The sequence below is a fragment of the Papio anubis genome, chromosome 4, assembly GCF_008728515.1.
Source record: "Papio anubis isolate 15944 chromosome 4, Panubis1.0, whole genome shotgun sequence".
Lineage (NCBI taxonomy): Eukaryota > Metazoa > Chordata > Mammalia > Primates > Cercopithecidae > Papio > Papio anubis.
In genome coordinates this window covers 139,068,005-139,087,487 of record NC_044979.1, presented here as the reverse complement: position 1 = coordinate 139,087,487, position 19,483 = coordinate 139,068,005, and the positions used below count along the sequence as shown (strand labels likewise).

The window sequence follows — 19,483 nt, the reverse complement described above, 5'->3', positions numbered from 1 at the left end:
GGGAGAGGCAGCGTTTGAGTCTGGTGGCGGTTGAGAAGTAGTACAGGAAGGAAGTATTATATTAACAGATGCTCAAAGGCCTTAGACAAATTCAGAACCGCATTACCTGAACTTACACGGAGCTAGGGAGAGAATTGGGATATGGGTAATCAGATTCCCTGGAGAAGATCAAATCTTGGGTGGCACTGGGATGAGCTGGGGTCACCTACAGCTCATTGGGGTGTGGGAAGGCCCAGAGACCCCCACACCCCAGTTGGAGAAGTCAATAGAGACCTGATAGTCTGAGTATCATAGTAATATTAAAAATGGGCCAGGCATGGTGGCTCAATCTTGCCTGTAATCCCAGCACTTTGGGAGACTGAGGTGGGAGGATTGCTTGGGGGCAGGAGTTCAAGACTAGCCTGGCCAAAAATATTTTTAAATAAAAGATTAGCTGGGTGTGGTGGTGTGTCTCTGTAGTCCTAGCTGCTCAGGAGGCTGAGGGGAGAGGATCTCATGAATCTAGCAATTCCAGGCTGCAGTGAGCTAGGATCGCACCACTGCACCCCAGCCTGGGTGACAGAGCAAGACATTACCTCTTTAAAAATAAAAAATATATGTATTAAAAATTGCAGATATTCATTGAGGGTTCGCTATGTGCTGGACACTTTTCTAAATATTATCTCATTTAACTTTCACAACATTTCTAAGAAGAAGGATGTGTTACTGATTTTGGGTTTTTATACATGGGGAAACAGGTGCAGAGATGATAAATAATTTGCTCGGTGGGACACGGTGTCTCACACCTGTAATCCCAACACTTTAGGAGGCCAAGGCAGGCAGATCATGTGTGGTCAGGAGTTCGAGACCAGCCTGGCCAACATGGTGAAACCCCGTCTCTACGAAAAATACAAAAATTAACTGGGCATGGTGGCAGGTTCCTGTAATCCCAGTTACTTAGGAGGCTGAGGCAGGAGAATCACTTGAACCCTGGAGGCAGAGGTTGCAGTGAGCCGAGATCGTGACACTGTGCCCCAGCCTGGGCGACAGACCAAGACTCCATCTCAAAAAAAAAAAAAAAAAAAAAAGAAAGAAAGAAAGAAAGAAAGAAAAGAAAAGAAATTGCTCAATGCCACCCATTCATCAGTTGGAGGAGCCAGGATTTGAACCTAAGCCCTCCAGCTCCAGGGTCCCCATTCTTTGCCGCTTGCTGTCATTGGGGATGCCTGTGTGTATGCCTTCCCTAGGTCTGCCACAACAAATTAACAAACACTACTTGGTGGCTTCAAGCAACATAAATTTATTCTCTTACAGTTGTGGAGGCTAGAAGCTTGAAGTCAAGGTTATCATGAGTGCCACATTCCCTTCAGCCACTCTAGGGGAAGATCTCTCCTTGCCTTTTCTAGCTCTTTTTTTTTTTTTTTTGAGACAGAGTGTCTTTCTGTTGCCCAGGCTGGAGTGCAGTGGTGCGATCTTGCCTCACTGCAACCTCCGCCACCCGGTTCAAGCAATTCTCCTGCCTCGGCCTCCCATGTAGCTGAGATTACAGGCACACGCCACCAAGCCTGGCTAAGTTTTGTATTTTTAGTAGAGACGGGGTTTCACCATGTAGGTCAGACTGGTCTCAAACTCCTGACCTCGTGATCCACCCACCTTGGCCTCCCGAAGTGCTGGGATTACAGGTGTGAGCCACCGGGTCTGGCCAGCTTCTTCCTTTTTAAAAAATGTTTATCTCGTTATTTAGAGGCTGGATTATGAGACTGGTTAATTTTTGTATTTTTTTTCTTGTAGAGGCAGGGTCTTGCTATGTTACCCAGGCTGGTCTCAAACTCCTGGGCTCAAGCGATCCACTGGCCTCGGCCTCTCAAAGTGCTGGGATTACAAGCGTGAGCCACGGTGCCCGGCCAGCCTTTTCTAGCTCCTGGTGACTCCTGGTGTTTCTTGGCTTGTGATAGCATCACTCCAATCTCTGCCTCATCATCTCTGGGTATCTTCCCTGTATGTCACACCTCTCTCTCTTTTCTCTGACAAGTATTTGAATTTAGGGCCCATCCGAAATCTGATCTTGAGATCCTTGACTTAATGACATCAAGAAAGCCTCTATTTCCAAAGAAGTTTGCATTCCCAGGTACCAGGAGTTAGGACTTGAGGATGTATTTTGGGGTGATCCTATTCAATGCACCATACCATGCTTTAGCCTCAACTGGTGGCTCTTGCTTTCAAGAAACAGTGACAGTGTCTGCTGGCACTAGGAAGCCAGGAAGTCCATCCACCGCCATTGGTGTGTGCAGGGTTGGAGTGGCCCCAGCTCTACCTCAACCTTCACAACTCTGCCAGGAGCCAAGGACCTTATGGAAAAGGAATAGACCCAGGCTACCTAGCTCTTGTGTGGCAGAGCAGAACGTGCACCCAGGACTGGGGGACCACAGCTCATTCCAGTGCCTCCCATAACATTGTAGAATATTCTAGAGTGATCTGGGTGGCCAGAACAGGCATCATTTACTCTCATTTTCCAGGGGGAAATGGAAATTCAGAGAGGTTCTCTGGATTGCACAAGGTCACACAGTGGTGTACAGGTTGGTCTTGGAGATGCAGGAAGGACCCTCCCTCCACGCCCCATGGGGGCTCCCCACACTGCCACTGTGTCTTCAGGGGAGCTGCCACTGGGGACTTCATTGACTGATTTTGTCACAAGCAGAAATATGTCCTGGAGGTGGCAGGAGGAGACAGTTTCAAAGCTTGGTGATGGTCCTCAGACTTGTCCTTGAAGAGCCTTCTAATGTGTGTCCCCAAGAATGCCACGATGCAAAAGACTTGCCTGAAAAACCAGCTGCCTTAATTAAGTAATAATCTGTTTTATTTTAGAAACAGGGTCTCTCTCTGTTGCCCAGGCTGGAATGCAGTGCCTCAATCATAGCTCACTGCAACCTTGACCTCCTGAGCTCAAGTGAGCCTTCTGCTTCAGCCTCTCAAGTAGCCAGGACTACAGATGTGCACCACCATGCCCAACTAATTTTTAAAATTTTTGTACCAATGGCGGTCTCGCTATGTTTTCCAGGCTGGTCTTGAACTCTTGGCCTCAAGCAAACCTCCTGCCTCAGCCTCCCAAAGTGCTGGGATTACAGGTGTGAGCCATTGCCCTCAGCCTTAATCTTTTTAAAGAAAAATCCAAATACATGTGGAATGTAGAAGCAATAAACACTGTAAATGAGCAAGAAAGGACTCAACTCATTTAATGAGACACCATGTCATTACTTTCGCACGGAAAAAAGCTACCAAACTTTACCTGCTTAGCAGGAGAGGGCGCTGGCATCTTTAATGAACAGTGGCTTCAGTGTAGGCAAATAGGCAATTTTTGTTAAGCATTTTGACTACAAAGGTCTGGGGAATCCCAGCTTGGAAATTGTTACCAGTGAATGATTTTCCATAGGTTCTCCAAGGGGTGACATAAGGCATACCTATAATAAAATACAATAAAACAGAATAAAATAAAGTAAAAAAAAAATGTATATAGGCAGGGCACAGTGGCTCATGCCTGTAATCCCAGCACTTTGGGAGGCCGAGGCAGGCAAATCACGAGGTCAAGAGATCGAGACCATCCTGGCCAACATGGTGAACCCCATCTTTACTAAAAATACAAAAATTTAGCTGAGCATGCTGGCATGGGCCTGTAGTCCTAGCTACTTGGTAGGCTGAGGCAGGAGAATGGCTTGAACCCGGGAGGCGGAGGTTGCAATGAGCCGAGATTGCGCCACTACACTCCAGCCTGGATGACAGAGCAAGACTCTGTCTCAAAAAAATAAAAATAAAATAAAATGTATATGTATATATAACATATATACATATACATGCATATTTATATATTCACACACATTTATTGTGTTTTAAAAATTATATAATGAGGTGTGGTACATCTGTAACCCCAGCTACTCAGGAGGGAGGGAAGGTCACTTGAGCCCAGGAGTTGGAGGCTGCAGTGAGCTAGGATCGCACCACTGCGTTCCAGTCTGGGGGACACATTGAGAACTTGCCTCTCTCTTTTGTTGTTGTTGTTGTTTTGTTTTGCTTTTGAGACAAGTCTTGCTCTGTTGCCCAGACTGGAGTGCAGTGGTGCGATCTCTGCTCACTGCAACCTCCGCCTCCCAGGTTCAAGAGATTCTCCTGCCTCAGCCTCCCGAGTAGCTGGGACTGTAGGTGCGCACCACCACGCTCAGCTAAATTTTTGTATTTTTAGTAGAGATAGGGTTTCACCATGTTGGCCAGGATGGTCTTGATCTCTTGACCTCATGATCCTGCCTGCCTTGGCCTCCCAAAGTGCTGAGATTACAGGCATGAGCCACTGGGCCCAGCCAGAGACCTTGTCTCTCAAAAGAAAAATTATAAGATGAAAACATATCCATCGTGGAACATTTAGAAAATATAGACAAACACAAAGAAGAAAATCTTTCTTTTTTTTTTTTTTTCTGAGACGGAGTCTCAGTCAGAGTGTTGCCTAGACTGGAGTGCAATGGTGCGATCTCGGCTCACGGCAACCTCCGCCTCCCAGGTTCAAGTGATTCTCCTGCCTCAACCTCCCGAGGAGCTGGGATTACAGGCATGTGCCACTGTGCCCGGCTAATTTTTGTATTTTGTTAGAGACAGGGTTTCACCATGTTGGCCAGGCTGGTCTTGAATTCCTGACCTCAGGTGATCCAGGTGCTTCGGCCTCCCAAAGTGCTGGGATTATAGGCGTGAGCCACCATGCCCAGCCTGAAAAAATACCCCCTTAACCTTAACATTCAGATAAACATTGTTAACATTTTATTTCTATGTATTTAGATTTATTCTATGGACGGTTTGTATTTTAAAGGCTGATTACTATTCTATTCTATGGAATACAACAGTCATATAACCAGTCCCCTATTTGTCTATTCTTGGACATGTGTACCTCTGCTTTTTACTATAATCAGTAACAAGGCAATAAACATTCTTGTATGAATTTTATTTTATATCTGCATCAGATTAATTGAGGATGAATAGCTAGAAATGGCATCGTTAAAATGATATCAGCAGCTGGGTGTGGTGACTCATGCCTGTAATTCCAGTGCCTTGCGAGGCTGAGGTGGGACAATCACTGGAGGCTGGGAGTTGAGACTAGCCTGGGCAACATAGTGAGATCCCATCTCTACGAAATGTAAAAAATTAGCTGGGTATGGTGGGGCCTGTGGTCTCAGGTACTCTGGAGGCTGAGGTGGGAGGATCTTTTGAGCCCAGGAGTTCGAGGCTGCAGTGATCTAAGGTTGTGCCACTGCACTCCAGCCTGGGTTACAGAGTGAGACGCCAACTCCTAAAAAAAAAATGGTGTGACTCTTCCAATGGTCCCTGATGAATATTTTCAAATTATCCTTTAGAACTATAATGCCAAGTCAACACCACATGAAAACACCTGTACACCACCAGCTATTATAGTCATCTCTCATCATGATGGGTGCAATTTGATAGACGAAGACGAAGAAGAAATCGTATCTTGCTATGTTTTAGATTTATTTGTTTCCTGGTGAAATTTATATGCTTTTTCCTTCTCCTGGGCTTGTTGGCTATTTGAGTTTCTTTGGAGAAGAAGCTGCGTTTTCCTTTGCCCAGCTTCCTTGTGGAGCACCCTGACCGTGGAGGTTGACCTGGGGGAGGAATGCCCCACCTGCTCTGTTACATCCTTTGGGGACACCGTTGCCACCAGAATCCCAGGCTGGGAGGGGTCTGAATCTCTTCACCCAGAGCACGGTTCCCTTGTCCCTTTTGCAGCGAGTGAAGAGACTTGGCTTGGTGGCGTTTGCCAGCCCGGGGGATGATGGAGATGGCAGACCCGAAGCTTTTAGTCTGGTTCTCCCACTTAGTGAGCGGGCAAGGGCTGCAGGAGCTGGGGAGAAGGAGTGTCAGGAGGTGAGGGTGTCCTAGGAACTGATTGTGAGATTTCAGAAAGAGGAAGGGCAGCTGGATGAGATGGATGGGGATTTGGTCACTTAGAACTCAAGCTTGGTGTGACCTGTGAGGGCAACTGTTGTGGAGATGTGAGCGGTTAAGGACAAATTGAATGGTAGCAAATCGGAGAAAATGGTATGAATCCAGGAACAAAGGCAAAAGAGAGCAGGTATGTTCAGAACGGTATCCTGCATTCCACAGAGTGTCCCTGCCTTCTTTGGGTCCCTGTCCCTCCAAGCCCCTTCTTGCAGTCTCCAGGGCACAGCTGTTTTTTTCTTTTCTTTTCTTTTCTTTTCTTTTTGAGACAGAGTCTCACTATATTGTTCAGACTGGACTGCAGTGGCGTGATCTCAGCTCACTGCAACCTCTGCCTCCTGGGTTCAAGTGATTCTCCTGCCTCAGCCTCCCGAGTAGCTGGGACTACAGGTGCCCGCCACCACGCCCGGCTAATTTTTGTATTTTTAGTAGAGACGAGGTTTCACCATGTTGGCCAGGCTGGTGTTGAACTCCTGACTTCAGGTGATCCGCCCACCTCGGCCTCCCAGAGTGTTGGGATCACAGGTGTGAGCCTCCGCACCCGGCCTCCAGGGCCCTGCTTCTAAGGCACAGTTGGGATCATGGCTTTTTACTGAACTAAGTCAAGTCCAAACCCCATTCTAGGCTGGTTCACGTCCATTTTCCTAGCTTCCCTCTGTCTTAGTGTCTTCCCTTACCCCAAACACACAGTGAGGACTTTTACTCACCTCTGGGCCCCCACACATGCTGTTCTCCTGCCCTGAAACCTTCCCCTTCCTCCTCTTTATTCCTCTAGCCCTTTTTGGGGGATAAAGGTGAAAGTCACTTTAATTTCTTTTATTTTTTTTTAGAAATGAGGTCTTTCTCTGTTGCCCAAGCTGGAGCACAGTGACCCAATTATAACTCAGTACAACCCAGAATTCCTGGACTCCAGTGATCCTCCCACCTCAGCCTCCCAAGTAGCTGAGACTGCAGGGACACAGCACCATGTCTGGCTAATCTTTTGTTGAGACAGGGTCTCCTTATTTTGCCCAGGCTGATCTCAAACTCCTGGGTTCAAGCAATCCTCTGCCTTGGCCTCCTAAAGTGCTGGGATTACAGGCATGAGCTGCCACATCTGGCCTTTTTGTTTTGTTTTGTTTGAGATAAGGTCTTTCTGTGTTGCCCAAGCTGGAGTGCAGTGGTGCAGTCATAGCTCACTGCAGCCTTGAGCTCCTGGGCTCAAGCAGTTGTCCTGCCTCAACCTCCTGAGTACCTGGAACTGACTACAGGTGCATGTACCACACTGGGCTAATATTTAAATTTATTTTTTGTAAAGACAGGATCTTGCTATGTTGCCCAGGTGGTCTTGAACTCCTGGCCTCAACTAATCTTTCCACCTTGGCCTCCCAAAATGCTGGAATTACAGGTATGACCCACCGTACCTGGCCAAAAGCCATCTTTAGAATGTGCTTGAATTCTATGTTATTAGCTGAGTGACCTTGGAAATTATTTATCCTTAGAACCTTGATTCCTATGTAAAATAGAAATAGTGGCCAGGTGCGGTGGCTCATACCTGTAATTCCAGCAGTTTGGGAGGCCAAGGCGGGTGAATCACATGAGGTCAGGAGTTTAAGACCAGCCTGCCAACATGGCAAAATCGTGTCTCTACTAAAAATAGAAAAATTAGCCAGGTATAGTGGCGGGCACCTGTAATCCTAACAACTTGGGAGGGTGAGGCAGGATAATTGCTTGAACCTGGGAGGTGGAGGTCGCAGTGAGCCAAGATCCTGCCACTGCACTCCAGCCTGGGTGACACAGCGAGACTCTGTCAAAAAACAACAACAACAACAAAAAAAAACAGGAAATAGCCATGTCCACCTTGCAGGGTTGTTGTGATGTTTATATTTGGTAACTAAGAGAAAGCTTTGGACTTTCCAGCATTCACTGACTCATTCACTGAGAAAGTCTCTGTGAGCCTCTACAGGGCTAACTGAACAGGACAGAAATGTTCTTTATCCTCATGGAGTTCACAGCCTACAAGGGCAAAGACATTCTTAGGAAGTTACAGAATCACTGAGTTCCAGTTAATATGTCTTGTGATAGGGCGAGTACAGGAATCTGATCCGTACCCAATAAACGCCAGCTCTCCCCACCCCTGTTCATACCTCGTGAGTCAGTTATGGAGATGACCATAAACTACCTTTACATGCTTTTTCATTGTTTGACTTGTGACAACAGACACATTCTACTTTTATAACTTAAAAATTCCGGTAAAATTTATGAGTAAACCCAACAGACTCCCATTTTTAAAAGAAGAAGGAAAAAATGACAGGTCAAGTATCACCTCCTCCTGGAAGCCTCCCTTGATGAGAGGCAGGAGAGTCCGCCCTGCTGCATTGAGTCCTGCGTTGCCCTCATATGGGCCCCTGCTGTCTCCTCGTTGTACTGAGGGTCTAGGAGCCCCCGTGAGGGGCAGGGGGTACATCTGCCTTTGATCTCAATGTTACCAGATGGCACCAGGCTCTTGGTGTCCCAAACAAAGATTTGGATGTGACACATACAAATAGCAAAGCAAGCAGCAAAAGTTTGTTACACACAGTGTTACACTCTCAAAGAGGAGAGAGCGGATTGATCTCTGTAAGGTGAGATCAGCATCAGTTTGGTGTATTTTGTATCTTTTTTTTTTTTTTTTTGACAGAGTCTTGCTCTGTCACCCAGGCTAGAGTGCAGTGGTGTGATCTTGGATCACTGCAACCTCCGCCTCCCGGGTTCAAGCGATTCTCCTGCCTCAGCCTCCCAAGGAGCTGGGATTACAGGCGCCCACCACCATACTCGGCTAATTTTTATATTTTTAGTAGAAACAAGGTTTTACCATGTTGGCCAGGCTGGCCTCTAACTCCTGACCTCAGGTGATCCTCCTGCCTTAGCCTCCCAAAGTGCTGGGATTACAGGTGTGAGCCACCATGCCTGACCACTTTGCATCTTTTTATTTATTTATTTATTTATTTATTTATTTTTTCCTTCTCTTCCCAAGGCCACCTAGTCTTTAGCCAGCATCTGCCTTTTGATTGATAGGTGTGTCACTTAGTTACTTTGGCCTTTGTGTGCTTGCATATGGCTTCCATCTCATAAGCTTAAGTACAGGCATGATATGCAGTCCATGTAGGTGAGCTGTAATGAGCTGATTATCATACAGGGTTATGTTAAAGATACTTTTTCTCTCTGACGGACATGCCTAGCCCTGAGGAGCTACCCCTTACTGGTTTGGTCTGCATTTTGCCGGCCATGAGATCTCTCTTTTTTTTTTTTGAGATGGAGTCTCACTCTGTTGCCCAGGCTAGAGTGCAGTGGCCCACGATCTCGGCTCACTGCAACCTTTGCCTCTTGGGTTCAAGCGATTCTCCTGCCTCAGCCTCCTGAGTAGCTGGGATTACAGGCACCCACCACCACGCCCGGCTAATTTTTGTATTTTTAGTAGAGATGAGGTTTCACCACGTTTGCCAGGCTGGTCTCAAACTCCTGACCTCAGGTGATTAAGGGCCTCCCAAAGTGCTGGGATTACAAGCAGGAGCCACTGTGCCCGGCCAAGGGGAGCAGTTTTAAAGGATAACTTGCTGGGTGGGGGGAGCCAGTGAGTCAGGAGTGTTGATTGGTCAGAGATGAAATCACAGGGAGTTGAAGCTGTCTTCCTGCGCTGAGTCAGTTCCTGGGTGACAGCCACAAGATCAGATGGGCCAGTTTATTGATCTGGGTGGTGCCAGCTGGTGTATCAAGTGCAGAGTCTGCAAAATATCTCAAGCACTGGTCCTGGGAGCAGTTTACGGAGGGTCAAAATCTAGTAACCTCCAGCTGCATGACACCTAAACCATCATTTCTAATCTTGTGGCTAATGTTAGTCCTACAAAGGCAATCTAGCCCCCAGGCAAGAAGAAAGTCTGCTTTGGGAAAGGGCCGTTACCATCTTTGTTTCTCCTCAAGTTAGTTCAGCCTACTCCCAGGAATGAACAAGGACAGCTTGGAGGTTAGAAGCAAGATGGAGTCAGCTAAGTGAGATCTCTTTCACTGTCTCAGTCATAATTTTGCAAAGGCGGTTTCAGCTGGAGGGCTGAGTTTTCCTGTGGGTGCAGAAAGGTCAGGTGGCTGAGGATTGTGGTGGTCTCTGGGTGAGACACAGAGGAGGTTTCTAAGAGGTGAGTGGGGGAGGTGACCTCAGAGACCAGAAGGGAAGAGGGGTCCCTTGCTCAAGTGAGGGAGGAAGTCTATGGGAAGGAACACCTCGTGAGCCTGTTTTGAGCCCTGCCACCCTCCACTTTGGTGCCTGCCTATGCCCCGCCATCCTCTCTGACCCTTGTACTCAGGGTTCAGGGATGCTCCACCGCCACCTTGGCAGTCCCTGGAGCTCAGCCCTTCCACTACCATCAGGTTGAACTAGACAAAACCTAGCTCATAAATGAGAGGATCGGGCAAAACCTCAAATGTCCACTGACTTCAAAACAAACACGTGGCCGGTGTGTGCCTCAAGCCTGTAATCCCAGCACTTTAGGAGGCCGAGGTGGGAGAATCACTTGAGGCCAGAAGTTTGAGACTGGCCTGGGCAACATAGCAAAACCCTATCTCTAAAAAAACAAATTTTTAAAATTAGCGGCACATGGTGGCACGCCCCTGTAGCACCAACCATTTGGGAGGCCGAGGCAGGAGGATCACTCCAGCCTGGGAGTTTGGGGCTGCAGTGACTCCAGCCTAGAAGTAGGATGGTGATATAGTTTGAATATTTATCCCTTCCCAGATCTCATGTTGAACTGTAATCCCCAGCCTAGGTAACAGAGTGAGACCCTGGGGAAGAAAAAAAAAAAAAAAAAGCCAACAAAACCCAAAAATCTCCCCCAAACACCAAGCCATCTTGTCAATCTTTTCCGTGAAGTTAGAATTCCAAAAAATCTTAGGCATTATTGCCTTTGACCTGAACTGCATTGATCAATGATTTGATAGTGCTCTGTCTACCCCTCCACCCCAGCTTTCCGTCCTGGTCCAGCTCCTAGCCTCTCCCTGTGATTATGTGTCTCTTTCGTGACTCTGTAAAACTGGGGCCATCTGGGATGGTGGAGAGTGCCTCTGCTCTGGTGGACTGAACTGTCTCCTCTGCAAGGGGCCAAGGTTGGCCTTCCTGAGACAAGTGAGAAGAATGTAGCTCCCGGCATCTTAGAGATTGACAGATGGGACAAAAGGCCACACACCCTGTCCTCTCAAGGAAGTCCCTTATACATCATCCTGTAGAATTCCTAATAACTCCTGGGCTGATGGCACTACTGTCACAGATTCTGTGCATATACAATCTGATTCATTTCATAGGCAGGATGAAGAAAGCCAGGAATTATGTGTCTGTTTTACATAGGAAAATGGAATTCTACATGTACTGTCACATGTTCTAAGTAGCACAGAGAAGATACAGTAGCTCCTCCAGCCCAGGGCCAAGATAATGCTTTGTTTTTGAGATGGAGTCTCACTCTGTCACCCAGGCTGGAGTGCAATGGTGCGATCTTGGCTCACTGCAACCTCTGCCTCCCTGGTTCAAGAGACCCTCCTGTCTCAGCCTCCCAAGTAGCTGGGATTGCAGGCACATGCCATCATGACTGGCTAATTTTTGTATTTTTAGTAGAGATGGGGTTTTGCTGTGTTGGCCAGGCTGGTCTTGGACTCCCGACCTCAAGTGATTTGCCTGCCTCAGCCTCCCAAAGTGCTGGGATTATGGGTGTGAGTCACTGCACCCAGACCAGCTAATGATTTTTTTTTTTTACAGTTGTAGCCCTTCGAGTGGGCCTGAACCAGGGTGGAGGAGGTGCTCCCTGGGCAGGCTACGAGGGCTGCAGGATGACCAGGTAGATGTGGCAGTGTTCCAAGAAAAGTGATGACAGCCCTTGAATATTTGTCCTCATCCAAATCTCATGTTGAGTTGTAATCCCCAGTGTTGCAGGTGGGACCTGGTGGGAGGTGTTTGGATTATTGGGGGCAGATCCCTGTTGAATGGCTTGAACCATCCCCTTGGTTATGAGTGAGCTCTCATTCTGAGTTCACACAAGATCTGGTCTTTTAGAAGTGTGTGGGCTGGGCACAGTGGCTCACGCCTGTAATCCCAGCACTTTGGGAGGCCAAGGCAAGGAGATCACCTGAGGTCGGGAGTTTGAGACCAGCCTGACCAACATGGAGAAAACCCGTCTTTACTAAAAATACAAAATTAGCTGGGCATGGTGGTGCATGCCTGTAATCCCAGCTACTTGGGAGGCTGAGGCAGGAGAATCGCTTGAACCCAGGAGGCAGAGGTTGCGGTGAGCCAAGATCGCGCCATTGCATTCCAGCCTGGGCAACAAGAGCAGAACTACATCTTAAAAAAAAAAAAAGGAAAGAAGCATGTGGCATTGGCTGGGTTTGGTGGCTCACACCTGCAATCCCAGCACTTTGGGAGGCCAAGGTGGGCAGATCATTTGAGGTCAGGAGTTCGATATCTGCCTGGCCGTCATGGTGAAACTCTGTCTCTACTAAAAATACAAAAATTAGTCAGGTGCAGTGGTGGGCACCTGTAATCCCAGCTACTCGGGAGGCTGAGTCAGGAGAATCACTTGAACCCAGGAACCGGAGTTTGCAATGAGCCGAGATTGCGCCAATGCACTCCAGACTGGATGACAGGCTGTCTCAAAAAAAAAAAAAAAGAAAGAAAAAAGAAATGTGTGTGGTCCCTCCCCTACACCCTTTGCCTCTCTCTTGCTTCTGCTTTTGCCATGTGACCAGCCTGCTCTCCCTTCACCTTCTGCCATGATTGGAAGTTTCCTGAAACCTCCCTAGAAGCAAACATCAGCACCATCCTTCTTGTATGGCCTGTAGAACTGTGAGTCAATTAGACCTCTTTTCTTTATAAATGACCCAGGCTCAGGTATTTCTTTATAGCAATGCAAGAAAGGCCTAATAGAGGTGGCTAGCTCTTGTGTATGTAATGCATCTGGAGAGAAAGGACAGAGAGAATTGTCCATGGAATGGGTGACTGCCTTAGCTCTTCTGTTTTTCCTGGGTTGGCAGCTACAGAGTTAGAGGTCAAAGGGGTCTCTCAGATGTCAAGGATGAGGAAGAGAGACTTGTCAGATCATGTGTGATATGGTTTGGCTGTGTCCCCACCCAAATCTCATCTTGAATTTTAGCTCCCATAATTCCCATGTGTTGTGGGAAGGACCCAGTGGGAGACAACTGAATCATGGGGGCAGGTTCCCTCATACTGTTCTAGTGGTAATGAATAAGTAAGTCTCACGAGATCTGATGGTTTTATCAGGGGAAACCCCTTTCACTTGACTCTCATCCTCTCTCTTGCCTGCTGCCATGTAAGATGTGCCTTTCACCTTCCACCATGATTGTGAGGCCTCCCCAGCCATGTGGAACTGTGAGTTCATTAAACCATTTGTTCTGTATAAATTACCCAGTCTCTGGTATGTCTTTCTCTTCCTCCTCCTCCTCCTACTCTTCTTCCTTCTCTTCCTCCTCCTCCTCTCCCTCCTCCTTTCCTCCTCCTCCTCCTTCTTCTTCCTCTTCTTCTTTCTTCTTCCTCTTCCTCTTCCTCTTCTGTTTTTTGAGACAGAGTCTCGCTCTGTCACCCAGGCTGGACAGCAGTGGTGCGATCTCAGCTCACTGCAACCTCTGCCTCCCGGGTTCAAGTGATTCTCCTGCCTCAGCCTCCCAAGTAGCTGGGATTACAGGTGGCTGCCACAACACCTGGCTAATTTTTGTACTTTTAGTAGAGACTGGGTTTCACAATGATGCCTAGGCTTGTTTCAAACTCCTGCTTCAAGTGATCTGCCACCTCGGCCTCCCAAAGTGCTAGGATTACAGGCATGAACCACCACACCTGGCCTTGGGTAAGTTTTTATCAGCAGTGTGAAAATGGACAAGTACAATGTGTAAGCCAGACAATATAAGGTCTGCAAAACGCAGAATGTGAGGTACAGAAGGAATGTGTGTGGGGGCATTTGTGGGAGTACAACCTTCTGCTGGAGTTGATGCCTGAGCACCTTGATAGATGAACATGTCCCAGTGTGGCTAGGGTGGAAACAGCAGGTAATACTGGACAGAGGCATATAAGTACAGTTCTCCACCACTATACAGATGTCAAAACCCAGAGCCACACTACTAACAATTCAAGTTCCTTCTTCTTCTTTTTTTTTGAGACGATGTCTCACTCTGTCACCAGGCTGGAGTGCAGTGTCATGATCTCAGCTCACTGCAACCTCCACCTCCTGGGTTCAAGTGATTCTCGTGCCCTAGCCTCCCAAGTAGCTGGGATAACAGGTGTGCACCACCACACCTGGCAAGTTTTTTTGTATTTTTAGTAGAGATGGGATTTCACTCTGTTGGCCAAACTGGTCTCGAACTCCTGACCGCAAGTGATCCACCCGTCTTGGCCTCCCAAAGTGTTGGGATTACAGGCATAAGCCACCGCACCCGGCCCTAAAAATTCAAGTTACAAATTACAGTCAAGATTCAGAAAATTATCTAGTGACACCTTGCCCACTAGCCAAACGGTTATATTCCACAGAAGACACAATGGTCTACACGAGGGGTCCCCAACCCCCTGGCCCCAGACCAGAACAGGTCTGTGGCCTGTTAGGAACTAGGACTCACAGCAAGAAGTGAGCAACGGGCCAGCAAAGCTGAGCTCTAACCCTATTGTGAACTGTGCATGCACCCTCCTTATGAGAATCTAATGGTAAATGTAATGTGCTTGAATCATCCTGGAACCATCCCCCAACAGCCCCCAGTCCCAGTCCTTGGAAAAATTGTCTTCCATGAAATCGGTTCCTGGTGCCAAAAAGGTTGGGGACTGCTAGTCTACACCACCAGTGAGATTTCTTCAAATCTACAGGTTTACTCGACCCTTCCTATGCCCCTGAAAGAGGGACTTGAGCTTCAATATCACGAGGTGACCAGGTATCTTTCAGCCTGGATGTGTCAGAGTTGACTAGCACCACATCTGTCTGGTGATCTGGGGCTACTGTAGGAGACAGTCATAAATCATAGCACTTTCTCTGGTTTCTCTCAACTCACAGGCTCAACAGAAAGCACTAGTACTGAAGATAATACAAGTTCTGCATCCACACCCAGTTCAAGTGACTCTTTTACCACTTTTAGTGGCTATGGGATATCAACCAAATTTACTACTGTAAAACCCATTGTCTCTGCCACCATCTCAGAGGGCTCGAAATATACAACCTTCCACAGCAGCCAAGGCTCCAGTCACACAACACTCTTCCCTCACAGCACCACAAGCTCAGGCATCACTGAAACATCTAAACACGTCCACAACAGCACTGGCTCAACACACACAACACTGTCCCCTGCCAGTTCCACAAGCGCTGGCCTTCAGGAAGAATCTGGAACTTTCCAGAGCTGGCCAAGCTCAAATGACACAACACCTTCACATCCTAGCACCACATCAGCCCCTGTTGAAGTATCTACAACCTACCACAGCAGACAGACCTCAATTACAACAACACAATTTTCTGCCAGCTCAAAAACCTTGGACCATGGTGAGGAATCAACAAAAGTCCACAGCAGCGCAGATGGAACTGGAACAACACTCTTACCTACCCGCTCCACAACTTCAGTTCTTGGAGAATACACAGTATCACCCATCAGTTCAGGCTCAACGGAAACAGCAATGTTAAGTGGCAGTACCACAACACCAGGCCTCAGTAAGAAAGCTACCACCATCTACGGTAGCCCCAGAGCAGCAGACACAACACTTTCCCCTGCCAGCAAGACAAGCTCAGGCATCAGGGAAGAACTCACCACATCCCACAGCCGACCAGGCTCAATGCACACAACACTGTTACCTGCCAGTGCTACAACTTCAGGGCTCAGTGAGAAGCCTACAACCATCCCCAGCATGCCAGACTCAGTGCACACAACGCTGTTACTGGCCAGCACCACAACGTTAGGCCTCAGTGAAAAATCAACAACTTCCCACAGCAGTCCAGGCTCAACGGAGACAACACTCTTCCCTGAAAGCACTACAACCTCAGGACGCAGTGAAGAATCAACAACTTCCTACAGCAGCACAACTCACACACCATCACCTCCTAGAACCACACCTGCCCTTGTTAAAGAATCTTCAAGTTACGACAGTAACCTGGGCTCTCCTGCAACAAAACACTTCCCTGACAGCTCCACAACCTCAGGCCATAGTGAGGAATCAACAGCATCCCACAGCAGCCCAGATGTAATGGAAACCACATTCTTACCCAACCACTCCACGGTCTCAGCTCTGCTTAGAGAATCTACAACCTCACCCATCAGTTCAGGCTCAGTGGAAACAACAATATTACCCGACAGTACCACAACACCAGGCCTCAGGGACAAATCGACCACTTTCCACAGTAGCCCCAGATCACCAGACACAACACTCTCACCTGCCAGCACGACAAGCTCATCTGTCAGTGAAGAATCGACCACCTCCCTCAGCCGACCGGGGTCAACGCACACAACGGCGTTCCCTGACAGCACCACCATACCAGGCCACAGTCAGGAATCAACAACTTCCCACAGCAGCCCAGGCTCAACAGACACAACACTGTTCCCTGGCAGTACCACAGCATCATCCCTTGGTAAAGAATCCACAACCTTCCACAGCAGCCCAGGCTCCACTCATACCACACTCTTCCCTGACAACTCCGCAACCTCAGGCCTCCTTGAAGCATCTACACCCGTCCACAGCAGCACTGGTTCACCATACAAAACACTGTCCTCCGTCCGATCTACAACCCATCAAGGGGAACCTACCACCCTCATGAGCTGGTCAAGCTCAAATGACACTATGCCTACAACTCCTACTACCACATCAGCCTTTGCTGATGTATCTACATCCTACCAAAGCAGCCCGAGCTCAACTCCAACAACCCACTTTTCTCGAGGCTCCACAAGCTTGGGCCGTAGTGAAGAATCAACAATAGTCCACAGCAGCCCAGATGCAACTGGAACAACACCCTCACCCACCCACTCCACAGCCTCAGGTCGTGGAGAATCTACAATCTCACCCATCAGTCCAGTCGCAGCTGAAATAACAACATTACCTGGCAGTACCACAACAACAGGCCTCAGTGAGACATCTACCACCTTCCACAGTAGCCCCAGATCACCGACCACAACACTCTCACATGCCAGCATGACAAGCCTAGGCGTCAGTGAAGAATCCACCACCTCCCATAGCCAACCGGGCTCAACTCACTCAACAGTGTCACCAGCCAGCACCACCATGCCAGGTCTCAGTGAGGAATCTACCACCATCTACACTAGCCCAGGCTCAACTGAAACCACAGTGTCCCCTGGCAGCAGCACAACCTCAATTCGTGGGGAAGAATCCACAACCTTCCACAGCCTGCCAGCATCAACTCACACAACACTGTTCACTGAGGTCACCACCACCTTGGGACACACTGCGAAATCTACAGCCTTCCCCGGCAGCCTTGTCTCCACCCAAACGGTGTTACCTGCCACCCTCACAACCACAGACCTCGGTGAGGAAACAACAACCTTCCTCAACACCTCAGGCTCAAGTGAAACAACACTGTCACCTGCCCGCTCCACAACCACAGGCCTTGTTGGACAATCTACAACCTCACCCATGAGTCCAACCTCAACTGATACAACAACAACTTTACCTGGCATTACCACATCACCAAGCCTCAGTGAGAAATCTACCACCTTCTACACTAGCCCCAGATCACCAGATGCAACACTCTCACCTGCAACCACAACAAGCTCAGGCGTCAGTGAAGAATCCAGCACATCCCTTAGTCAACCAGGCTCAAAGCACACAACAGCCTTCCCCGACAGCACCACCATGTCAGGCCTCAGTCAGGAACCTACAACTTCCCACAGCAGCCAAAGCTCAACAGACACAGCACTGTCCCCTGGCAGTACCACAGCCTCATCCCTTGACCAAGATTTTACAACCTTCCCCAGCAGCCCAGGCTCCACTGAAACCACAGTCTCACCTGAAAACACCACAACCTCAGGCCTCGATGAAGCATCTACACCCATCCACAGAAGCACTGGCTCACGACACACAACACTGTCCCCTGCCAGCTCCACAAGCCCTCAGGGAGGCCTTCAGGGAGAATCTACCACCTTCCAGACCCACCCAGGCTCAACTCACACAGCACCTTCACCTCCTAGCACCACAACTACACTTGTTGAAGAATCTCCTACCGCCAACAGCAGCCCGGGCTCAACTGCAACAACACACTTCCCTGACAGCTTCACAACCTCAGGCCATAGTGAGGAATCAACAGTAGTCCACAGCAGCCCAGATGCAACTGGAACAACACCCTCACCCTCCCACTCCACAACCTCAGGTCGTGGAGAATCTACAATCTCACCCATCAGTCCAGGCGCAGCTGAAATAACAACATTACCTGGCAGTACCACAACAACAGGCCTCAGTGAGACATCTACCACCTTCCACAGTAGCCCCAGATCACCGACCACAACACTCTCACCTGCCAGCATGACAAGCCTAGGCATCGGTGAAGAATCCACCACCTCCCATAGCCAACTGGGCTCAACTCACTCAACAGTGTCTCCGGCCAGCACCACCATGCCAGGCCTCAGTGAGGAATCTACCACCATCTACAGCAGCCCAGGCTCAACTGAAACCACAGCGTTTTCTCACAGCACCACAACCTCCATTCATGGTGAACAATCTACAGCTTTCCTTGGCAGCCCACGCTTCACCGAAATAGTGTTACCTGCCACCCTCACAACCACAGACCTCGGTGAGGAATCAACAGCCTTCCATAGCAGCTCAGACGCAACTGGAACAACACCCTTACCTCCCCACTCCACAACCTCAGCTCTCGTTGAAGAATCTACAACTTTCTACATGAGCCCATCCACTACTTACACAACCCTCTTTCCTGGCGGTTCCAGCACATCAGGCCTCACTGTGGAATCTACCACCTTCCACACCAGTCCAAGCTTCCCTTTTACAATTGTGTCTACTGAAAGCCTGCAAACCTTAGTGCCAGGTACTGCTCTTTCAATTTCATCCACATTTAGCTTCTTCTCCAGGCCTGTCCATGAGTCTTCTTCATCCATTACAAACTCTTGGTTCTTTTCCTCTATCTTCCACTTTACTTTGGTCTACTGACTATCCAGTTTCTGGGTTTGATACCACTTCCAGTGTTCATGTGCCATTCACTGGTCCCCACACATCTATGATGACAATCTCTCCTTCCTCTATGACTCCAGGGTGGGGTTGCTGTTTTGTTGTTTGTTTGTTTGTTTTTGCATCCTTCTATGAACCCCTTCTCTGTGTTTCTTTTTTTTTTTTTTTTTCTTTTTTTTTTTTTGAGACAGAGTCTTGCTCTGTTGCCCAGGGTGGAGTGCAATGGCTCAACCTTGGCTCACTGCAACCTCTGCCTCCTGGGTTGAAGCGATTCTCCCCCCTCATCCTCCCGAGTGGCTTAGATTACAAGTGCCCACCACCACATCGAGCTAATTTTTATATTTTTAG

The 19,483-nt window shown here is 48.4% G+C and overlaps 1 protein-coding gene across 3 annotated transcripts in view; it reads left to right on the top strand.

Moving 5' to 3' along the window:
- The window catches only part of LOC101008980 (mucin-12), a 60,704-nt gene that overhangs the window by 29,329 nt on the left and 11,892 nt on the right, over window positions 1-19,483 (top strand). For all 3 annotated transcript variants that reach the window (XM_031665532.1, XM_031665530.1, XM_031665531.1), the window contains exon 2: window positions 15,018-18,995. In XM_031665532.1, coding sequence (XP_031521392.1) covers window positions 15,018-18,995 — 3,978 coding nt within the window. The remainder of the gene's footprint in view (window positions 1-15,017; window positions 18,996-19,483) is intronic.